This window comes from Diorhabda carinulata, chromosome 5, assembly GCF_026250575.1.
Source record: "Diorhabda carinulata isolate Delta chromosome 5, icDioCari1.1, whole genome shotgun sequence".
Lineage (NCBI taxonomy): Eukaryota > Metazoa > Arthropoda > Insecta > Coleoptera > Chrysomelidae > Diorhabda > Diorhabda carinulata.
In genome coordinates, this window is record NC_079464.1 from 23,100,860 (window position 1) to 23,120,228 (window position 19,369).

The window sequence follows — 19,369 nt, forward strand, 5'->3', positions numbered from 1 at the left end:
CGCTCGCATCGCATTCCTATAATTTCAAAAATAACATAATAAGACGCTTTTTCTACATGTCATAGTCTTCTCGATCAAACACTGGTATAGCTATGTTATCAGTTTTCGCCATTTTGTATCACACGTGCTTTCCTTCGTAGACTGGACAAAGTCTAATAATTTTAATTGAACGATACATTGCTTAAATCACGTTATTCTGCTACCAAGTTAAGGTACGTGGTTAATCAAACAATCACTCGAAGTAAAAAAGAATTTATTGCCTGTTGATAAGAACAATAAAAGAAACATCTACAAAATAACATAACTTACATAGAACAGGGAACTGTCAAGACACACGTCGTGCGCATGAGCTCTTCTACACATACAAGAGATCATGCGCTCTCCGCATAACGATACACATGCGCAGAAATTTAAATATAGTACTTTCAACAGCACAATTCAAGAGAATAATGATATTTTTTGCCTCAACATAATTATGCGCTTTTCAAAGAAGTTCCACGTATTTAGCTATTAATAGTTATAATTCTCTTCATAAGGGCCTTCAATTGTGTTGTATAAATTCTTTTAAACCTAAGTACGGAGCAATTTTGTTTAGTAAGCAAATATGTGCCAGAATATCTTATTTTGGTAATCATTTATTCAATTTATAGATGAGACTACAAAAGGGCATTCTAAGATCCATTAAACGTTTAAAACTGACTTCATTTAACCTAACAATATAAAGTTGAAAGAACTTCATTCGTACGTCAAAATGTCAAAAAAGTAACTTCAAATGTGACATCTTTCAGCCATTAGCGTGCTAGCTGGGTGTATTTAGCTGGGATTTTTTCTTTTCTTGCACTTCGTTGACTATTGTTATTTGTTTCCAAATAAAATATGACTTATATGAAACTTCGTTTTTTATTAAATATTAAATAACGTTGATTGATGCTAAAGTTGTACTCACTAGTAGACATGTTACGTGATTTTTCTATAGACAGTATAGAGATACCATATACAGATCACAACAATATGGAGATTTAGACTCTCCCTTGTCGGAGTATTTTTTTTCCGCTCACTGTTTAACGATTTCCTTAAATTATGAATTTTCTTTTCAACTTCCGCCATTATCACAATGTGCTTTGCAGCTAAAGATTCTAGGGCCAATTTCCTTTTTATCCGGTTTTTGTAGTCGGGACTTGTAACATCCCACAAACAATGATGAGATGCTTGGAAGTTTTAAAACCTCCTCGTTCGACCACATCTTTACAAAGCACTGTTTAAACGAAAAATAACTAATCACACCAAGAGCCGAACACAAAAACAATCGAACCACGCCGCTCGGTAGCTGAAGTCAGACTGGGACGTCTCGTCTCTAGACTCCGATTGACGTCCACACTGTCAAAATGTCTAGCGTTGTAGTAGACAACCTTAGACACGTCTACTAATGTGTACAAGCCTTAACTAGACGATCAAAGGATTGTTACTGATTGCATCGGCTATAATACCGAGTATATTAACAGTGAGAAGGGACAACAAATCGGCATTATTTACAATATTATCTGTATACAAAACAACATAATATTTCCCCATATAAAATACAACAGCATGAGATTACAGAGAAACTTACAATACTCATATCACTCTTAAAGCGAATAACGGTTTCGGTTGTTTTTTATGACGTTTTATAGATTTCGGAATTATAAAATGAGAAATATATGCCTAGATTCTGTGTAATTTTGATAAGTGAAAATTTATAATGAGAAAGTTTACACAAGGATAAACTGAGGCTAATAAATACATTGTAATGAGAAATTTGCGAAAAATTAACCTTATTTAAAATTTGTTGTGTATCATACTAATTATTGTTGCATGAAATTCACAATACATTACGACATTTAATACTTCAACGACCTAATGCTTGAATTTCATAAGCAGATTAAAGCGAGCCACTCACGATACTGCGGCGTCGTACAATTTGTTCGCACCCAACGAAATTGAACGCAATTGTTTTTTATGTTTTATCAAGAGCAACAACCAAACATCAATTCGACGCCGAAAATTTCTAGAGCTGTTAGGATATGAGCTTATTCGGGATCATATTTCAAGAAGATCTACAAATAATAGACTTCCACGTACAATTCGATTGCACCTTCAGGAAATATGTGGAAAAGAAGCTGAAAATGTTCCTGCAAACCAAAATCAAATTTATGGCCGATGTCTTCTATGTTAGTCCAAGAAAAATAGAAAAACCAAGTACAAATGCCTAAAATGTAGCCGGTTCTTGGCTAGAACACCCCTCAATGGAATTTGTCATGACTGTTATACAGGGGAAGATACCGATGAGTAGTTCCAGTTAAGAATGATAGTCTAAATGTACTTATATGAATAAAACATATTTTCTGATTAGTTTGTACATTAAATTAATCCTTCTAGAAGTTTTTCAACTGAAAAATATTATTTTGTTTTATGCATGCCCATTATCAAATATAATGCCGTTCTATGGTATGTATAATTACATGGTTATTTTGTGCCACAAAAGTATAATAAAATGTATCAAAAACTTAGCGAGGTTTAATAAAAGATGTATAACGGACTTGTTACCGCAAAAAAAATAACAACTGACAATAATTATTTGACTTCTACAGCATGTTGCAGACAGAGGTTTAAAGGACAATAAGCTAATACCATACAACTGATGGTTCTATATTTGCTCTTGGTTTCATTATAAAATACATCAGTAATTCATTTTAACATTAATCTCCCTTTCAGTTTCCATTATCAAATTGTCTATTTCTTCTATAGTAAATATTTTCTTCTTTGTCGGATTTCCATTCTGCAATATTCCTTTATCCTGAAAAAAAATTAAAAATGAACTTTTGGTTCTCCACGAGATTCTCAGCGAGAACGTTGTGAGAACTTCTTTTGGGTACACACTCTCACAAAGTTCTCACTTCAGTTCTCCGTTCGATAACGATGGACGCTGATGTGACTACTGTTATGCGCATTTGCATATTATAATTATGCGTATATTCATTCAAATCGGCGACTCGCTCGTTACTGAGAAACATGCGAGTGTGAAGTCAATAAACCTTATCGCCCATTCTCACGTTCTCGCGCTCCTTTCTCTCCTACTATGCAAAAAATCCTCTGCTTGACACACACAATCGTCTTTACTAAATAATAATTTCGTTGGTGTATTGTAGACTAAAAAACAAGACTTTGGACCGGAATTACTTGCGGTGGAAGTGGTGTAGAATCACAGCTAAGAAAAACGGTTAGCTGATCTCATAAATGAAAAAAATCACATTTATCTCTAGTGACACTGCTACATATAAGTCGAGTAATTCCAGCAAACTAAATTATCTTTTAGACTTTATTTTGACTAAAAACTAAACGTAATAGATAATTACACCCCAATATGATTAATCCTCAGATCATTCGTCAATAATAGCACGTCTATAATAAATTGTAATTTTTTTGTTTATTTCATAAGTTCTTGATATTAAATAATGTTAGAAAGTGAAATATTTAATTAAAAGTGAAAAAACGGTATCTAAATATTTGATCAAAAATCGCAAATTTTCAAATTAACTACTTAAGAAAACGATTCTCATTGGTTTCCAGTTGTGATGTCATAGGTTTGATAAAAACATTGAGCAATTGTCTGATTGATGATCGCGCGGTTATCGTTGCCGGCAACGTAGCGCGTGCTATTATAACACAGTTTTTATTTATTAGCTACGTATAAATAAAGAATTTTTCTATATATAAGAATAAAGTGAATACACCTTTTATAGGTTGAGTTCTTGTATTATTACATAATCACGTTAAAAATTAGAAGAATAATAAACTTAATTACTATAAAATATTAAAATAAGTTAAATTTAAATCTTACTTAAATTATCAGGTATTTTAGTCGAGGTATTTTCACAAAACACGATTCATATACCAATATTCCTATCAATCAAAGTTTAATAATAGCACTTATTTTAGAATAACCGAGAGAATATATTATGTTTATTTTATACTTATGACGTCACTCAATATGACGGACTTTCTAAAATGTTTAAACTACCCACAAAATGTTTGAATCTTCAAAAATTTTTTTCTCTATAAATATTTATCCAATAATTTAAAAAAGTATAATAAAAGTTGTATATAAATTATCCAAAACTATTTTTTTCTCAAACCATGCAAGTACTCTATTCAACAAAAGTCTGGGACAAATGCAATTAAGAAAATAAACATTTAAGAAAATTGAGTGATATTGTGAAAACACATTTATAAATGTTATACTGAAAGTTGTACTCAAAATATAATCATCCACTATAAGGGCGAGGTGATATAGAAGTTATGCACTGAGAGCTCCATAACATTTTAGTTGTCCCGTCCTGCCTATTGATATTTCATTTTATGAGATTTCAAAGCAAAAGGGCGAAATTTTTGCTTACATTCCGCTTTTGAGTTTATTTTTCTTATTTTCGAAGAATTGGGGATAAATTAAGTACTTCTACTCACTAGTATATCAGAACAAGATTAAAACATAAGTTCACTTCAACTAAGAACGTTTCATGTTATTCAATAAGGCAGATAAAGTCGTGTTTTTGGTAACAAAGATTGGATGGAGCACTCCACTATGAGTTGTGCTACTGCCTCGTAAACTTATCTGCATTTATTATTTCTCCCGCTGTTTTATTTGAAAAAATTTTATCCGGATTTTTTTTGTAATCAACTACATATAGATATACAATACAAAATAGTAGGGATTGGAAAAAAATCCAATACCACAGTAATTCAAAGAGCTCAGTTGAAAATTCTCTACTTCCAGTTATTATAAAGAAAATATTACACCATGATACAAGCAAAACAACGCTTATAAACTAATAGTTTCAATTCTCCACGAAACAAACAACAGAAGATTAAAACAGCCTTTGTGCATCGACCTTGTCGGAAATATAATCTAACAATAAATATATACATAATTGTATTATTATTCAGTTATCTCTGTTTGCAATTTGAGTCCCAGATACAACCTTGAATATTTTGTTACATTTTCAAGTCAAATGATAATCAATTGTCACAAATTATTCAAGTTAATCGATGATTTTAATAACATAATTAAAACGGCATCCAAAAAATAATATCAATATACACCGAATTAATTATTATGATTTTTTCACAATTATGGGTCAGTATCACGTACAGCTGTAACTTAAAGATCCTACTGTGGATGTACACGACAATTGTAAGACCAATCATCGGTGATTTGGGGTACTGGTCTGACTACCACTAGGAAGAACATCTCGAAAGTACAAAGAATAACTTGCAAATGCGCAACCGGGGCTATGAAATCATGCCCAACAGCTGCACTATGAGTAAGTTGGAATTGCTGGAGTCGTTGGTGATATTCATACTGAACACACTGTTTTTACACCACTACTTCAGAAACTGGAGATAAACTTCAGTTAGAAGATAATTTTATTATCGAAACGCGCGTCAGACAATGTAGTGGTGGTATAAACAGTGTGTTCAGTATGCACTAGAAGTGATTCAAATCACCACATAGTACTGGAAAGCGTGGCGGAAAAGCAACACTCAGCATGATATTTGTGGATATCCATATTGAATACACTGTTTAAACCAGCACTACACCAACACTCACGATTACACTGTCTGACGCGCGTTTCGATAACCAAGTTATGACTATGACACCTGTTGTTTCAACAATTTGAACACCTAGTTGTAATATTTCCAGGTCGTTAACAAAGGTTAACTCTCAAACCTGAGAGTTTTTCAGTGAAGAATCCGTTAGAGTTTATCAACAAAGTGTAGAAGTGGAAGGATTATTTAGAAGAGTGGTTATTAAATAGGTTTATAAATCCAACAATCCATTAAAACAATTGTTGAGCAATCCTAATTATAAAATACCAAATTTGGAAAAGAGTGGTATATATGAAATTAGCTGTGGTGATTGTGACGGAAAGTATATTGGGCAAACTAAGAGATCCGTTATTATCTGATTAAAAGAGCACATAGCTTATTTAAAATATGGACGGACCAGAAATTCAGGTATTGTCCGGTTTAAAGAGCACATAGCTCATTTAAAATATGGACGGACCGGAAAATCAGGTTTTACCGATCATGCAGCCAGTCATAATCATGACATAAATATTAATAATGTAAAATTGTTAAAAAATGTATCCAATAATAAATTGTTGGATGCATATGAAAGCATTCAAATTGCTAAATTTAAGAGTAGCTTAGATAGGGACAAAGGGCTCAATTCCTTACAGCCTACTATATAGTTTAGTAGTGAAGGAATAAGTGTGAAGATTCTCGCCAAGAGGTTTTCCTGCTGGAATTAATTTTCGCGGGAGAAGGTTTATTGGAAAATTTAGTATAAAACAGATAAGTTAGGTCATTAAATTTTAGTTCACCTTCAGTCTATGAAGACGATAACTTGGTTATCGAAACGTGCGTCAGATAGTGTAATTGTGAGTGTTGGTGTAGTGATGTGAACAGTGTATATGATATATGATAAAACTGAAACTTCACAGAAATTTATAAAATCATTCTAATCAAATGCTTTACAATACAATTCATTTTAATTAATCGACAACTCTACGCGCACATATATGACATGAAATTTTCCGAAAAACTGTATAAAAGAAAAATATATATTTATCCAACTTACCCAAAATTGTATATATTCTGGAGACACAGATTCCATCTGCAACAACCTATTTTCTATATTTTTAAGGCGATCGTAAATATTTTTTGGGACTGGTGTGGTCAAACTCAGTTGTTTCTCAACATTAACCAATCTTTCTTCAATTCCATTTGAAGGAATATGTTTGGTTAAATAAGAGGAATCAGTTTGATCCCTCCATGCATATGAATTTATGACTCTATTGACTAAAATAATAAAATTGTATAAAATAAAGTGATAATTGTTTTATTTTTTATGGAATTATAAGACATTCATCTTAATATATTACATTTACCTTGTAAGTGACTTGATGAATCCTTCCTTTTGTGAACTGTTGCATCTATCCTGGCACAAGTAAATTCCAAATTTTGATTATTTTGACAAAATTCACGAACATTGTTAATATTAATATCACTTCTTTTTCTTTCAATAAATTTGTTTATTCTATTTCTTACTTCAAGTTTTGTTGCCTTCACTTGTCTTAAATGTGGAACCGCGGGAGCTTCAACATTCTGTCGAATTTCTATTCTTCTAATAGCATCGTTATTATCTAAAAAAAAATTAAAATAAAGTAGTAATACAAGAGGTGAAAAATAATGTTAGATTGTATTTACAAGATTCAATTACGGATATATTTATTATAAATGTTTTCTCATTGTTTCCTTAATTCCTATTAAATCTACTTTTCCTTCAAATCCTCTCCAAAATTACCTTGCTTCGCATAACATCATTATTCAATTGAAATAGGTACAATGTCTTCAAGAGATATATTTCGAAAACCTGATTTAATTTCCTTTTTTCTTCTTTCTTGTACTTCAAAATTAGTGATATGATATAAAATTATATTTACCGACCTCATTTTTTAGATAAATGGTTATTAACAAGTCGTTCTTCTAATCATAATTTTTAGTATGTATCTAGAAATAAGGAAGGCAATCAGAAATACATTTTCTATGAGCTATCTGTTGGCTATTGGCCTAGGATGGTCCTGGGAATGTCCTGATGAGACTTCTCCAGTGAGAAGGTCTCTTGCACTTTTTTTTGAGATCAATTGGCCAGCTTCGTTTCAGTCTTCTGTTGTTTGGTTCTTGGGTTTCTGACTGTAGTAGTAGATTAGGATGGCTGTTCAGCTTTAGGTAGTGGTTACTGCTTCTTTCTTGTACTGTCTCTTGTATTGTTGGAGTACGGATCAATTTTTTTGTGACGTACCATGGTGCATCGACTAGTGATCGAAGAATTTTAGATTGTCCTCGTTGTATGAGAGCAACACTAGATTTGCTGGCACATCCCCCTAATTATATTCCGTAGGGCCAGATGGGTAAGATGACTGCCTTATATAATAAGATTTTATTTTGTAGGCCACCATCCGAGTAGCCAATATGGTTCTAGGAACTTTAGGTTGATTTGCTTTTGTTTCTTGACTAGATGTTCCCTCCAGTTGAGTTTAGAGTCTAATGCAATTGTACAATCCAAATACACTGCGGAGCATAAAATTAGAGTCACCTAGTAATTTTAGAAATTTATTTGGGTTTATGTTGTATGTACCATAGTTTCCTAAGGCCGACCGCTCACGACGCAACTGTTTTGAAACAAAGGTTGCAAATCAGTTATTCTTGCAACAGTCAGATGGTGCAGCAGTGAAATGTAGTTTTTCAAGGCGTCATTGATTATTATCAATACCGCAGACAACGCAGGGTACATAGAGAATATTCGATCCATTCATACCTTAGTCAATATGTGAACTCTAGACTGTTCATAGCTGCACAAAAACTGTCTCAGACAGATAGAACGTTTATAGATTTTTATCAAATGTCGTTAAAAAGCTGTTTTTCCACTTCTTCACAAATTTGAGGTGTAGTTCTTGATCACTGATATTGAAAATAATAAAATATACATGTAATAATAAAATGAAGCAACCTTTGTTTTAGAGCAGTTACATCGTGCTTGAATAAACAAAAATTTTTTGTTAATCAATAAACGTTTGACAGAAAAGGCCCTCTCACCTAAGTTTCCAAAAACCCTTATCAGCATATCTTTTGTTTCTGTCGTTTTATCGGTATATTTCAAATTGTTTGAATAGTATCACTGTCGATGTATTGCAATGAGCATAAATTCTGTTTTTGCGGCACGAATCGTGGCGGCTTTAGAAGATAGCAACTGTCAGAGCGAAACGTTGGTGTAAGTCTATCGAGTTGCAATGATTATAACAGCAGTAGGACTTTGTAACTCCATAAACTGACCACTAAGACAACTAGATACTCGCAATTGGGGGGTATGTGATTTCGATTGCATCCTCGTGGTGACCCTGTTGAAACTGAATATAGCTGATTTAGACCAGGAGGTCCATAAACATCCCCCGAATCAAAGTTGGAGGACATCGTGGCGATGGATGAATGGTAGCAGAGCAGAGTAATTGATGTCGCAAAGCATTCCCCTGGGGCACCGGGTCGCAACTCACTGTATTCAGACGATACTTCAGCATGCGGGAAAAAAACAGCGGGCACAAACCGCTAAAACTGAAAAACCATACACCTCTCAAGTGAGAATACCTAACAAGACAGGAAAACAGGGAGAAGAGGGGTTCTCCCTCTTCTATAAAAAAGGAAAAAACATGCCAGAACGGGGAAAGCTAGGAGGTAGAGATGACCCACTGAGGCATGAACTCAGTAGAGCAGGATACCTCAGCAAATGGCTTGCACCAGAGGAAGCAAGAACCAAAGCATTGGAGCATAATCCATGGGTAGTCAAACAAAAATACTACCTTCAGCTTCAAAGAGAAAGAGAGTTAAGACTACTCCAACCCAAAATCGGGACGCGACTGCTGCCAAGCTCGAGAGAGTGGCTATTCTGCCGAAGGCGTTCCCTGAGACTGTCCTAAGTGTGGAAGAACAAACTTAATTGGAAGAAGCACTAGAGGATGAGATGTTCTCTGGATGGTAGCAAAAGATCCGAATCAGGGGCATCCACTTTGTGGCTGGGACTAATTCTGATCGACTGTGAAACACCACACTCGGCTGAAGGTTACACAACTCGCAAGCTGAATTAACGACGTATATGGGATAAGATATCCCAAAAAAACGGCTTCTACAGCTAATAGAAGCGCAGAATGAGGGACTTCACATTTCACAATGGAAAGTCTTAGATTGGAAAGACTAAAGTAATAGTCAGCCCTTAAGGGTATGTATAGACGAACAATTCTACCTGACCATCAAGGCTAATGGTTACATCATCTATTATAGGTTTGGGAAAATATCAGTTCATAGCCTAAAGAAAAAGGAGGAAAAAAATCACTCTCATCCCACTAAGGAAAATGTGGAGGGCACAGATCACCTTCACATCGAAAGTCTGAGCCAAAGAGAATTGACCTCTGAACTTCCCAATGGAAATAGAATGCACAAGGAACGAGACTGACGTGGAAGAACACCAAGGGGAAAACAACCTCTATCTACATTATCTTGAAGTGTGAAACGCTACAGAACTCCAGAGCACAGCTGAGAGCATATGACATAGAATACAATGATCTCTGGCAGCTACAGCCATACCACATTCTGGACTTTCTAAAAGGAGTGGGATCACAGAAAGGGGGACACAATAGATCTTTTGGGTCGCAGTATTTATAATACTCCAATATCTACATACATAGATACATGGCAGCAGTATGAAGAGACTGGTTTGCTCACACGAAGACATAGTTCAGGATGAGGCAGGATTAGTACAACTAGAAATGACCACTTTCTTGTTTTAAGTGCTTTGAGGAACCAAACAGTTTTCCTTCAACATCATCTGCGAGAAGTTAGGAGGTGACTTCATACTGCTTATTATCTTCTCGAATTGGTAAAGGATCAGTTATGGTAAGGGAGGTATATCTTTTGATGCTCATCTGGAGTTAGTCTTTATCAAGAACGGGACATTGACTGCACTCAGGTACCTGACAGAGGTTCTAGAAGACCATGTTTTACCATTCATACTGCTAGCAGTCCAAACTTAAATCCCATTTAACACATTTGGGTTGAGATGGGGAGACGTTTACGATGACATGTCCTGGTCCCCAAAAATTCTACAGAGTTCACTACATACTGGTGCATGAATGGGACAGTGGTTTGCAGAATATTGTCCAAATTCTAATTCAAAGCATACCACGTCCTTTGCAAGCTGTTATCACTGCCAGAAGAATAAATAATTGCTACTGAAGACATTAAAATTGCACTTTTGTTTCAACGAAAATTATAGCAAAGTAAAAGTTTTCATTTTCATTGCTTTCAATAAACTTTCAACAACAGCAACTTTTCTTTTATTCAAGCAAATAGTCAGTAAACTATGCTACAGTAGAAAAAGACTGAGAAACAAAAATTCCTTGAATAACTTCAAATTGTAGGGCGACCCTAATTTTATGCTCGACAGTGTATTTTATTATAAAAAAATAATTGACTCCAATGTATTTTCTATTGATACATTTTTTTTAATATCTACAAATGATAACCTGTTAACCCACAAATTTCATGTGAACATTATCAAAGATTGTTAGGTAATCTGGAAAGAGAAAAGCTTAAAATATAATTAAGAGGTTTTTAATAAACCCTTGAAATAATCCATTTATCTGTAATTATACGTAACTAACCACATTTTAAAATAGCTATCAATTCTTATTAATAGAAGCCCACGCACATTCTTTATTTTCTTTCCATTGAGGTACATCATCTTTATAATATTCTTTTTTCCAAATTGGAACACTCTCTTTTACACTATTAATACAAAATTCGGTAGCTTTGATTGCATCAATTCTATGAGGTGATGATGTTCCAATTATTATACTAGCTTCTTTTATAGGAACCAATCCCAACCTTAAATATAAGACAAACATTCAATATATCTTCTAAATTTAAATTACTTACAACTTACCTGTGATAAATAGCAATATTTTCAATTGATGGCCATTGGTTCCGAATATTCTTACATATATTTTCCATATTTTTTAAACACATAGATTCATAAGCTTCATATTCCAATTTTTCTACTGGTCTTCCCTCAAAATTATCTCTTGTTGTTCCTATAAATAGTGAAATAGCCCCGCACGAATTTGAACTTACAAGATTAGTTATTAAATCTGAATTTAATTTTTCGGAAGTAATTTTTAAATAATTCATCTTCTTTATCCTCCACTAAGAGGTGGTATAACAGCAACCTCGTCACCTGCTTTTAAGGAGATAATTTCATCAGATTGCAAGAAACGTTCATTAACTGCTAAAACTATCTGGCTTTCTAAATCTTGCAATTCATAAGCAACTATAATACTTTTTAACAAAGATTTTTGAGAAATCGGAGAACTAACTGTTAATGTGTCGGATGGTTTTCCAATAATTTCTCTAGCTTTCGCAAAAAATAATACAACAATTTTAATATTTTCGATGCACATAACAGCTTGGCTACTAAACTATAATTAACCAAAACATATTTTTGTAACTGGTAATAAAGGTTATCTTTGTAGTGGGGGACATCTAACAGTTAACTTACACCACAGAACGTACATTCTGTAGCTTAGACCAATAATCGTGTAATAAATATTTCAGTAATGCTAATAACCATCTTTAAGATTGGTTATGTTTTATTTTTGTTCATTATAGGCTTTTCGTGAATTATAAAATAATATCAAAATTGTTTTGTTTATTTAAATTATTCTTTTTAATAACAGTGAGTTTTCCTGTTCTCCTTACTCTATTTTTTAGTATTTGAAGAAACTTTTAAGTCTTTTTTCTGTTGTTTACATCCGAAAGTGCATTTTTAAACGTCTTTATTGATTATTATATCCTGGTTTTTCATTTTACAATAGGGGTTTTCGGAAACTATAAACCGGGATCTGTTAGATCACCAATCAGCTGATTGTGGATATTAACACAAATCTCCTATATTGGTGGTTTTTAGATCATAACACAGAACGGGATTTTTAGTTAACAAACGTCGCGTTTCGGTTTTGGTGGGTATTTCATATTTAAAACTCAACTAACGAGAGTCTTTATTTTTATTACTCTAGTTTCGTGCGTTAATTCATAACTGTTCATTTCTTTTGTGTTCATGGATCTTAATTCAAAAGTGTAATAGATTTTAGGTGTTTTAATCATTATTATTGAGCAATTATCAGCGATTTACCAACACACATGTATTTTCCAACATACTCCTTTACTAATTAACTATTCTTATGTCAAAAGGCCAAAAAGATACAAATATCGCCGTTGACTGCTCATAAGATTTAATAAAAAATAACCATATCCGGGAATTAATACCTGAGAGATCGGAAAGATTCCGGCAGAATAGATTGATTCATTAGAAAAATAACACATAGTTAACTTCATTTTTATTTGTACTACCAGAAAAATATTATTAAATAATTTACAACACCCCAAAAAAAACGTATACTTCTGGCAGAAAAATGGAAGCTTTGATTAAATCAAGGAGAAAATATTTTAACTTGCACTATCTAAATATGTAGAATTTTCTATTTTCCCCACTCTAAAAACGAGGGAAAAATGATTTTTAAAAGGCTAAATAAACTGTCCCAATGATCGTACCTTCTGCGCATGTACGGTAGAAAATCCGGTTTCTAGAAAAAATTACACATGATCCGTAAGAAAAAAAATATTTATTTTAATTTGTACCACCTGAAAATTTTTATTTGCATCCCTAGAAACAGCATCGGATTTAAGGAGGGCTGCAGGGGCCCCACAAAATTACTAATTTTGATCATTTATTTTAAAGGCAATATTGAAAATGCGGCAAAATTTGCATTTTTTTCAAAAATTATATGAGAATATTATGTTTCAAAAAGTTAGCTATTTTTGATTTTTATAAGTGGACTCTGGTTCGTTAAAGAAAAAGAGTTCAATCCTTTTTGCATTCCGTTATTTCTTATTCAATCTTCAGTATATTTTTAGCGCCTGCTAAATCAAAATATAAAAATCCTGTTTTATGCAAACAAATTTTTATTATTTATAGCAAAACTGCAAAAGTGATTACAATATGTCTGAAAACGATGTCATGTTTATATTTTTTAATTATTGGGCACGTCGGAACATAAATTTTGCAATTTACCGGACGTCTCTAGCACTCATAACAGCGCTAATATAAATTTTTAAAATTGGAATATTTTTACTCAGCCCTCTTTTCTTCTTGCAACGCACCAATCGCGAGTTTCACCCGCCAAGCTGCAACAGGTTCCACAGTTTTGTTTTACCATCGAAGTAATGGGTCGACAATTACGATATAGGGTAGCTTGACGTATTATTGTAACAATTATATAGTAGTTTTAAGGTGTCACTTGTAATTTTATTTTTATTTGAAATGGCATGGTGTCTGTACAGGAAAGTATCACTTTCCTCACTTGTTAGGAAAATAACTATTTCATACTGTTATTTGTCTATTTAATAATAAAAATCGAGAGATTCAGGTTTTTTTCACACGGCATTGTGTATGACTACAATTATATCCTCTTTGGCGAGAACGTTCCTATTGTGAGGAGATGGCATGAGAATCGAGACAACAATGAATTTTGATCCCCTAGCATTCAACATTCAATGATATCGCTCCAAGCGAGGATTTGAGAATACTTGTCCAGATCAGTTAAATGAATATATAGGTTCTCTCTTCATTTTTCCCATATGCATTGACTTTTTGTATAAGTAAATAGAGAACTAATTGCAAACATTCATTTATTATCTCTCTGGAAGTAAAGACATCAAAATTAAAACAATAAAAATTATGAAACTAGAAACTAACTTACAACCTTACTATAAAACTCTATGTCATAAAAACAAAAATGGCTGGCACACATTATTCACATTATATCAGGTGCAATTTAAGTGATTCTTAAAAATATAGCACCTGGCAATCTATCAAACACGCCTAAGTTAACATCCCTCAAAAAATTAGCAAGAAAATGATTCAAGTATGCATAACATAATAATAATAAAGAAGCCGTTGCCATTCTTATGAATCACCATGTACATCTTTATACAATATTTATAATATATAAACAAATTTGAGCTCAAGGTGAAAATCCATATAAATGTCTCAAATATGAAAAAATAACTCTCACAAATAGAATATTGTCCACATCAAAATATTTCGTTTTAATTAAAGGAACATGTATAAAAATTCACTTATAAAAACATTTTATCGATCAAAATTTAGTAAATTAAAAGATAATATATGTATTTTAACCAAACTTAAGTACTTTCCTTAAATATGATACCAGAGCAATAACCTTTAGAGTGGTAGCACGTTTTTTATGAATTACACATTTCTTTGTGATAATTGTATTGTAATTTTTACAGAAAAGAAAAATGTTTTTATGTTTGAAGGGAAATGGCATACATTTTGATTTGTTTTATTATAGTTTTTCAAACAATTCTCACAAATCTCATGTTTTTTTTTTAAATTAAATTCTACATTTTTCCAAATAAAAATTAGCAAAATAAGCAAAATCAAACAAATACACTGAATAAAGTGTTGAAAAAAAAGTTTATATAACCAAACTGAAATTAAGATTCAAAAGGCTGAAAAAAATAAATAATATGAAAACTAGAGAAATATTTACTATAGAAAAGTCTTGATATATTGTACTTTAGTCAAAATCACTTATCTGACAAAGAAAAAACTGGAAGATACTAACAAATATATACAATTAAGAATAAAATGAAGTTGAAGAAAATGACTACATAATATCGAGTGAAAAAGAATAAATCTCAGGAATTTCATGTTTTTATGCCAAGATCCCATAGAAAACTTGCGATAATGAAATTAATTCACTATTACATAATCATTTCACCAGGAAACTAGTGATAGTGTATCTTCTCAAAGATCTCGTAAATGATAATTTGAACAACAATAGTAACAAATTAGTCATACTTGCAAAGCCTAAGTTATTTGTTAAATTTATTGTAAAATATCATTAAACCAAAAATGGTTTAATTCAATTGGATGCAAACTTCTGTATACTTTGTAAGTTTTCATAAGAAATAACACAGGGAGGATTTTTAGAGCTTGCTTCCAACTAAGTATGTATCAGTACTTTTGATAATAAAGTCAAAATATATTGAAAACACACAACTTAGTTTTACAAGATTGGTTACTAATTTGTATTGTATGAGAGAAGATTAAAAAGGTTATGCTAATCTTAAAATAGAGGAATCTATTAAACTCTGTCAATCTGTTGACACTGACTAGCTTATTGAAAATATTTTTTCACTGTAATTTACTAGTTACTTTTTTCAATGGAAAAAAATTTTAATCTATATATCAGAAATATTTGAGTCAGCGATTTCAAATTCAATTAGATATATTAAAAAAAGCATACATAAGCTATTATAGAGTAGGTAACAATTTTAAACCATAAATACCAAGACAGTTACAGTCCCTTAATTTTGCAATAGAAAACTGTTCCTTTAGTTAAAACAATTTGATGCATATATTTTTTTTTAATCTGTGATTAAATTTAAGGCACTATTGGTTAAACACTACTTGGCATTTTAAACTATATTTGAGTGTCGTTTTGTTCCTTCTCACGTTGTCGTACTGCAACCGCAGTTTCCACAAGTAAGTATAAGCATTTGAATTTGTCCCTGTCCTCTGTATCGCTTATTAAAGGATCTTGATTAACGTGTTCATCAGAGTGAGTAGGAACTACTTGTACTTTAGGATTTGGAAGTGGGGATAGCTGTGATAGATGAGAAATTTGAGAATGAGGAGCATTCCAATAATCGCTGCCCCCGATGTTCTCCTTGAGTGTTCTGAAAGAAAGATAAAACAATCATTTACAATTTTCTTCCAAAAATATATTGTTCTGTGAATAAGATATAAAATTTTAATTCAATCCATTTTAAAATATATTTACTAAATAATAATAGTATTTTTTAAGCAATAATATATGATAGAAAAACAAAAATTACTGATGCGACAAAATAATTTATTAAAAACTGATAAAACTAATCTGGTATGGGCATGTACTCGTAAAAAGTCAAGAGAACAGAATACCTAAACAGGTCCTAAAGTGGACCTACTTCAGAAACCATATTAAAAGTCCAACAATTGAGAAAAAGTTCAATAGTGTTTCATTCATTTAGTTATTTTTGAGGTTAACAAAATATCATCCTCGTGTTTTCTGTTTTACTGTTGTTTATCACCCTTATTATAAAACCTCTTGAAACAAAAACAAAATATTGTTCTGTCAGATTCATAACACTTTATATAAGAAGAATATATATTAATTAGGATAATTAGGATAATGAATTAATATTTTTATGCTTACCCTCGATTAGCAGGATGATTTACATCTCTTGGAACACCATAACGGATGACAGTTTGCCAAGGTGTAAACTTCTCTTCTTCACTAGGACTTGAGCTTTCATACTCATTAGGGCTATCTTCTTCAGAGCGATACATCAATGTCATGCTGTCCCCATAGTCATGATCAAGCCTAATACGCTTTCTTCTCATATCTGGCAAATCCCCATTCCAGTTTACAGATGGCTGATCAATCATACCATTTACACTGCTCAATTTTTTACCTCGTCGAGATATTGTATAGTGTAGTGGATCATGTCCTTCTCTTCTAATCATTTCAGGTAAAATTCTTCTTCTTGCATTGATAAACCAATTACAAACCTACATGTAAAAAGCAAAATTTCATATTTTTATAGAATGTAAAAAAAATCGAGATAAATAGCTGAATAATACGAAATACGAAACAAAATACTTTTTCTAGTGGAGCATCTAAGTTTGGTTCAAAGTCTTTTTTAAATGATAAATTTTCTATCTCACTAGATATAATTTTAAATATGTGAAAAGCCTATAACAAATTTTTTTGCAATGCAGAGAAATCAAAAAATCAAATTGAGAGATGCTTTCCTATTGTTATTGATCACTAGAAAAATATTTTAACCAATTTTGGTACACTTTCTATTTTTTGTGAAAGTACCATTGGTGAGCAAGGGATCAAATTCTGGGAGGATTTTTGGAGGTTTTAGTTAAAATTTTCCTCTTATGATATTCTATCATCTAGGTAAAATTCAGTTTTGCCCTAATTTTTTAAAGAAGTCCTTTATTAACTATGCTTAAGTAAGTCACTTTCATTTATTTCACAATTCACTTCGTTAAATTTTTATATTTCAATCAAAATTTAGGTAAAAGAAACTAGAGTTATTAGAATACTGTCAGAATACTAATACTATCATAATTTTTGTTAATTACCTGTAAAACTGTCAGGTTGGCTTCTTGAGAGAGTGTTAATTTTTCAGCATCACTTGGATAAGCATTATACCGATGTTCATACAACCATCTCTTTAAGATTTTCACTGAATGTTTAGGCAAGTTTCCCCTTCGTTTGCGGACGGGAGCTCCGATAGAATTAATCATTGCAAGTTCATTTTGGGACATGAGTTCATGTTCTTGTTCAGATCCGGATTCATTTTCGTCAGTACTGCTGCCAGATCTAAATCTTTCTCGATCTGCAAAATAGTTATTCATTGGGTCCATTTCAAAACTTTTAAATGGAATGCAAACTCAAATAAATAAAATCTTCATGACAACGTAAAACAAATGACAAACAGTTGAAAGTGACAATTTATTTGCCAACTTTGTCAAATGTATCCTAAATGACTATCACAACAAAAGTAAATAAAGTTTCAAAGTTTTAAATACTAATTTCCAAATAAACAAAATTGAAGCATATCATTGGCTCAATTCACTATTCCTTGCTCTTGTTTCTTTTGTTATTGGCTATTTATATATATCATTGGTATTTAATTGTGGAAATAGAAATAAATCCGAACGTAGCATCGTTAATTTTCAAACATTTAAAATGAAAAGCATTTTTGGATGACATTAAAAATGACAGCTGACAAATAGCAAGCAACCTCGTGGTCGCTTAGAATCTTACAAAATAATAAACAAATCTAATACATTCCTTAAAATCAAATTTAACCATATACCACCAGTTATAATACAGTTAAATCGTTATAGAAATCTTATATACCAATTTAGAGGCCACGAAAACAAATTATACTTACGAACATTCATTTTCATCGTTGACAACTAGTACGAAAATATTTTTATTTTGATGAAACAAACTCGAAATCTATTTCACATTCACTAGCGTATACAAGTGTCTCAACTGCTTTCTAAATGAAAAAATAAAAAGTTGCTACATTTATGTAAGTTTTCAAAATAACACTAATATTTCTGGATATTGAGAAGCATTAAAATAATTCGCAAAAACAAAGCTTGATCACGTTAATTGCTACCTATTAAATAAAACTAAAACTCGTTTTTGTTGATAATTTACCGAACTAAACTGAAATCCACATTAATTTTAAAACACAGTGATTGTCACGCGGGCTTGAAATTTATAGGTACAAAATTGACATTATACATGAGCACTGCACAGTGCACATCGTGTGGCGGTAGCCGGTATATGTATCACAAATGTTACCAACCAAAAATTTATCTCATAACTAAGAACAGCAAAAACTAACTGTGATTGATACCTCTGGCATTACACAGTATTTCAAATGGACTCTAATTTAACATTTCCTCAAAATTATGTTATGATTTGATACTTTAGAAACAGGAAAGTTTTGTCACAATGGAACTCAGATAAATATTCACACTTTTAAATGCAACTGATGGATT

The 19,369-nt window shown here is 32.1% G+C and overlaps 2 protein-coding genes across 3 annotated transcripts; both read right to left on the minus strand.

The window, feature by feature from the left end:
- Positions 1–236: 236 nt before the first annotated feature.
- LOC130893612 (molybdopterin synthase catalytic subunit) lies at positions 237–12,173 on the minus strand. The gene is made up of 5 exons (XM_057799845.1): positions 11,591–12,173; positions 11,357–11,532; positions 6,987–7,241; positions 6,677–6,897; positions 237–2,833 (listed from the first exon to the last, which is right to left on the minus strand). Exons 1-5 carry the CDS (start codon positions 11,833–11,835, stop codon positions 2,717–2,719), a joined length of 1,014 nt encoding a protein of 337 aa, XP_057655828.1. The 5' UTR covers positions 11,836–12,173; the 3' UTR covers positions 237–2,716.
- Positions 12,174–14,374: 2,201 nt separating this feature from the next.
- LOC130893614 (homeobox protein TGIF2-like) lies at positions 14,375–19,196 on the minus strand. 2 transcript variants are annotated; one of them, XM_057799848.1, is made up of 4 exons: positions 18,748–19,196; positions 17,930–18,186; positions 16,989–17,344; positions 14,375–16,470 (listed from the first exon to the last, which is right to left on the minus strand). In XM_057799848.1, the coding sequence occupies exons 1-4, from the start codon at positions 18,761–18,763 to the stop codon at positions 16,215–16,217; spliced, it is 885 nt and encodes a 294-aa protein (XP_057655831.1). In that variant the 5' UTR covers positions 18,764–19,196; the 3' UTR covers positions 14,375–16,214. The 2 variants fall into 2 exon arrangements, with proteins under 2 accessions (XP_057655831.1, XP_057655830.1); XM_057799847.1 differs by lacking the exon at positions 18,748–19,196 and having other exon boundaries at positions 17,930–18,353.
- Between the last annotated feature and the right edge of the window lie 173 nt (positions 19,197–19,369).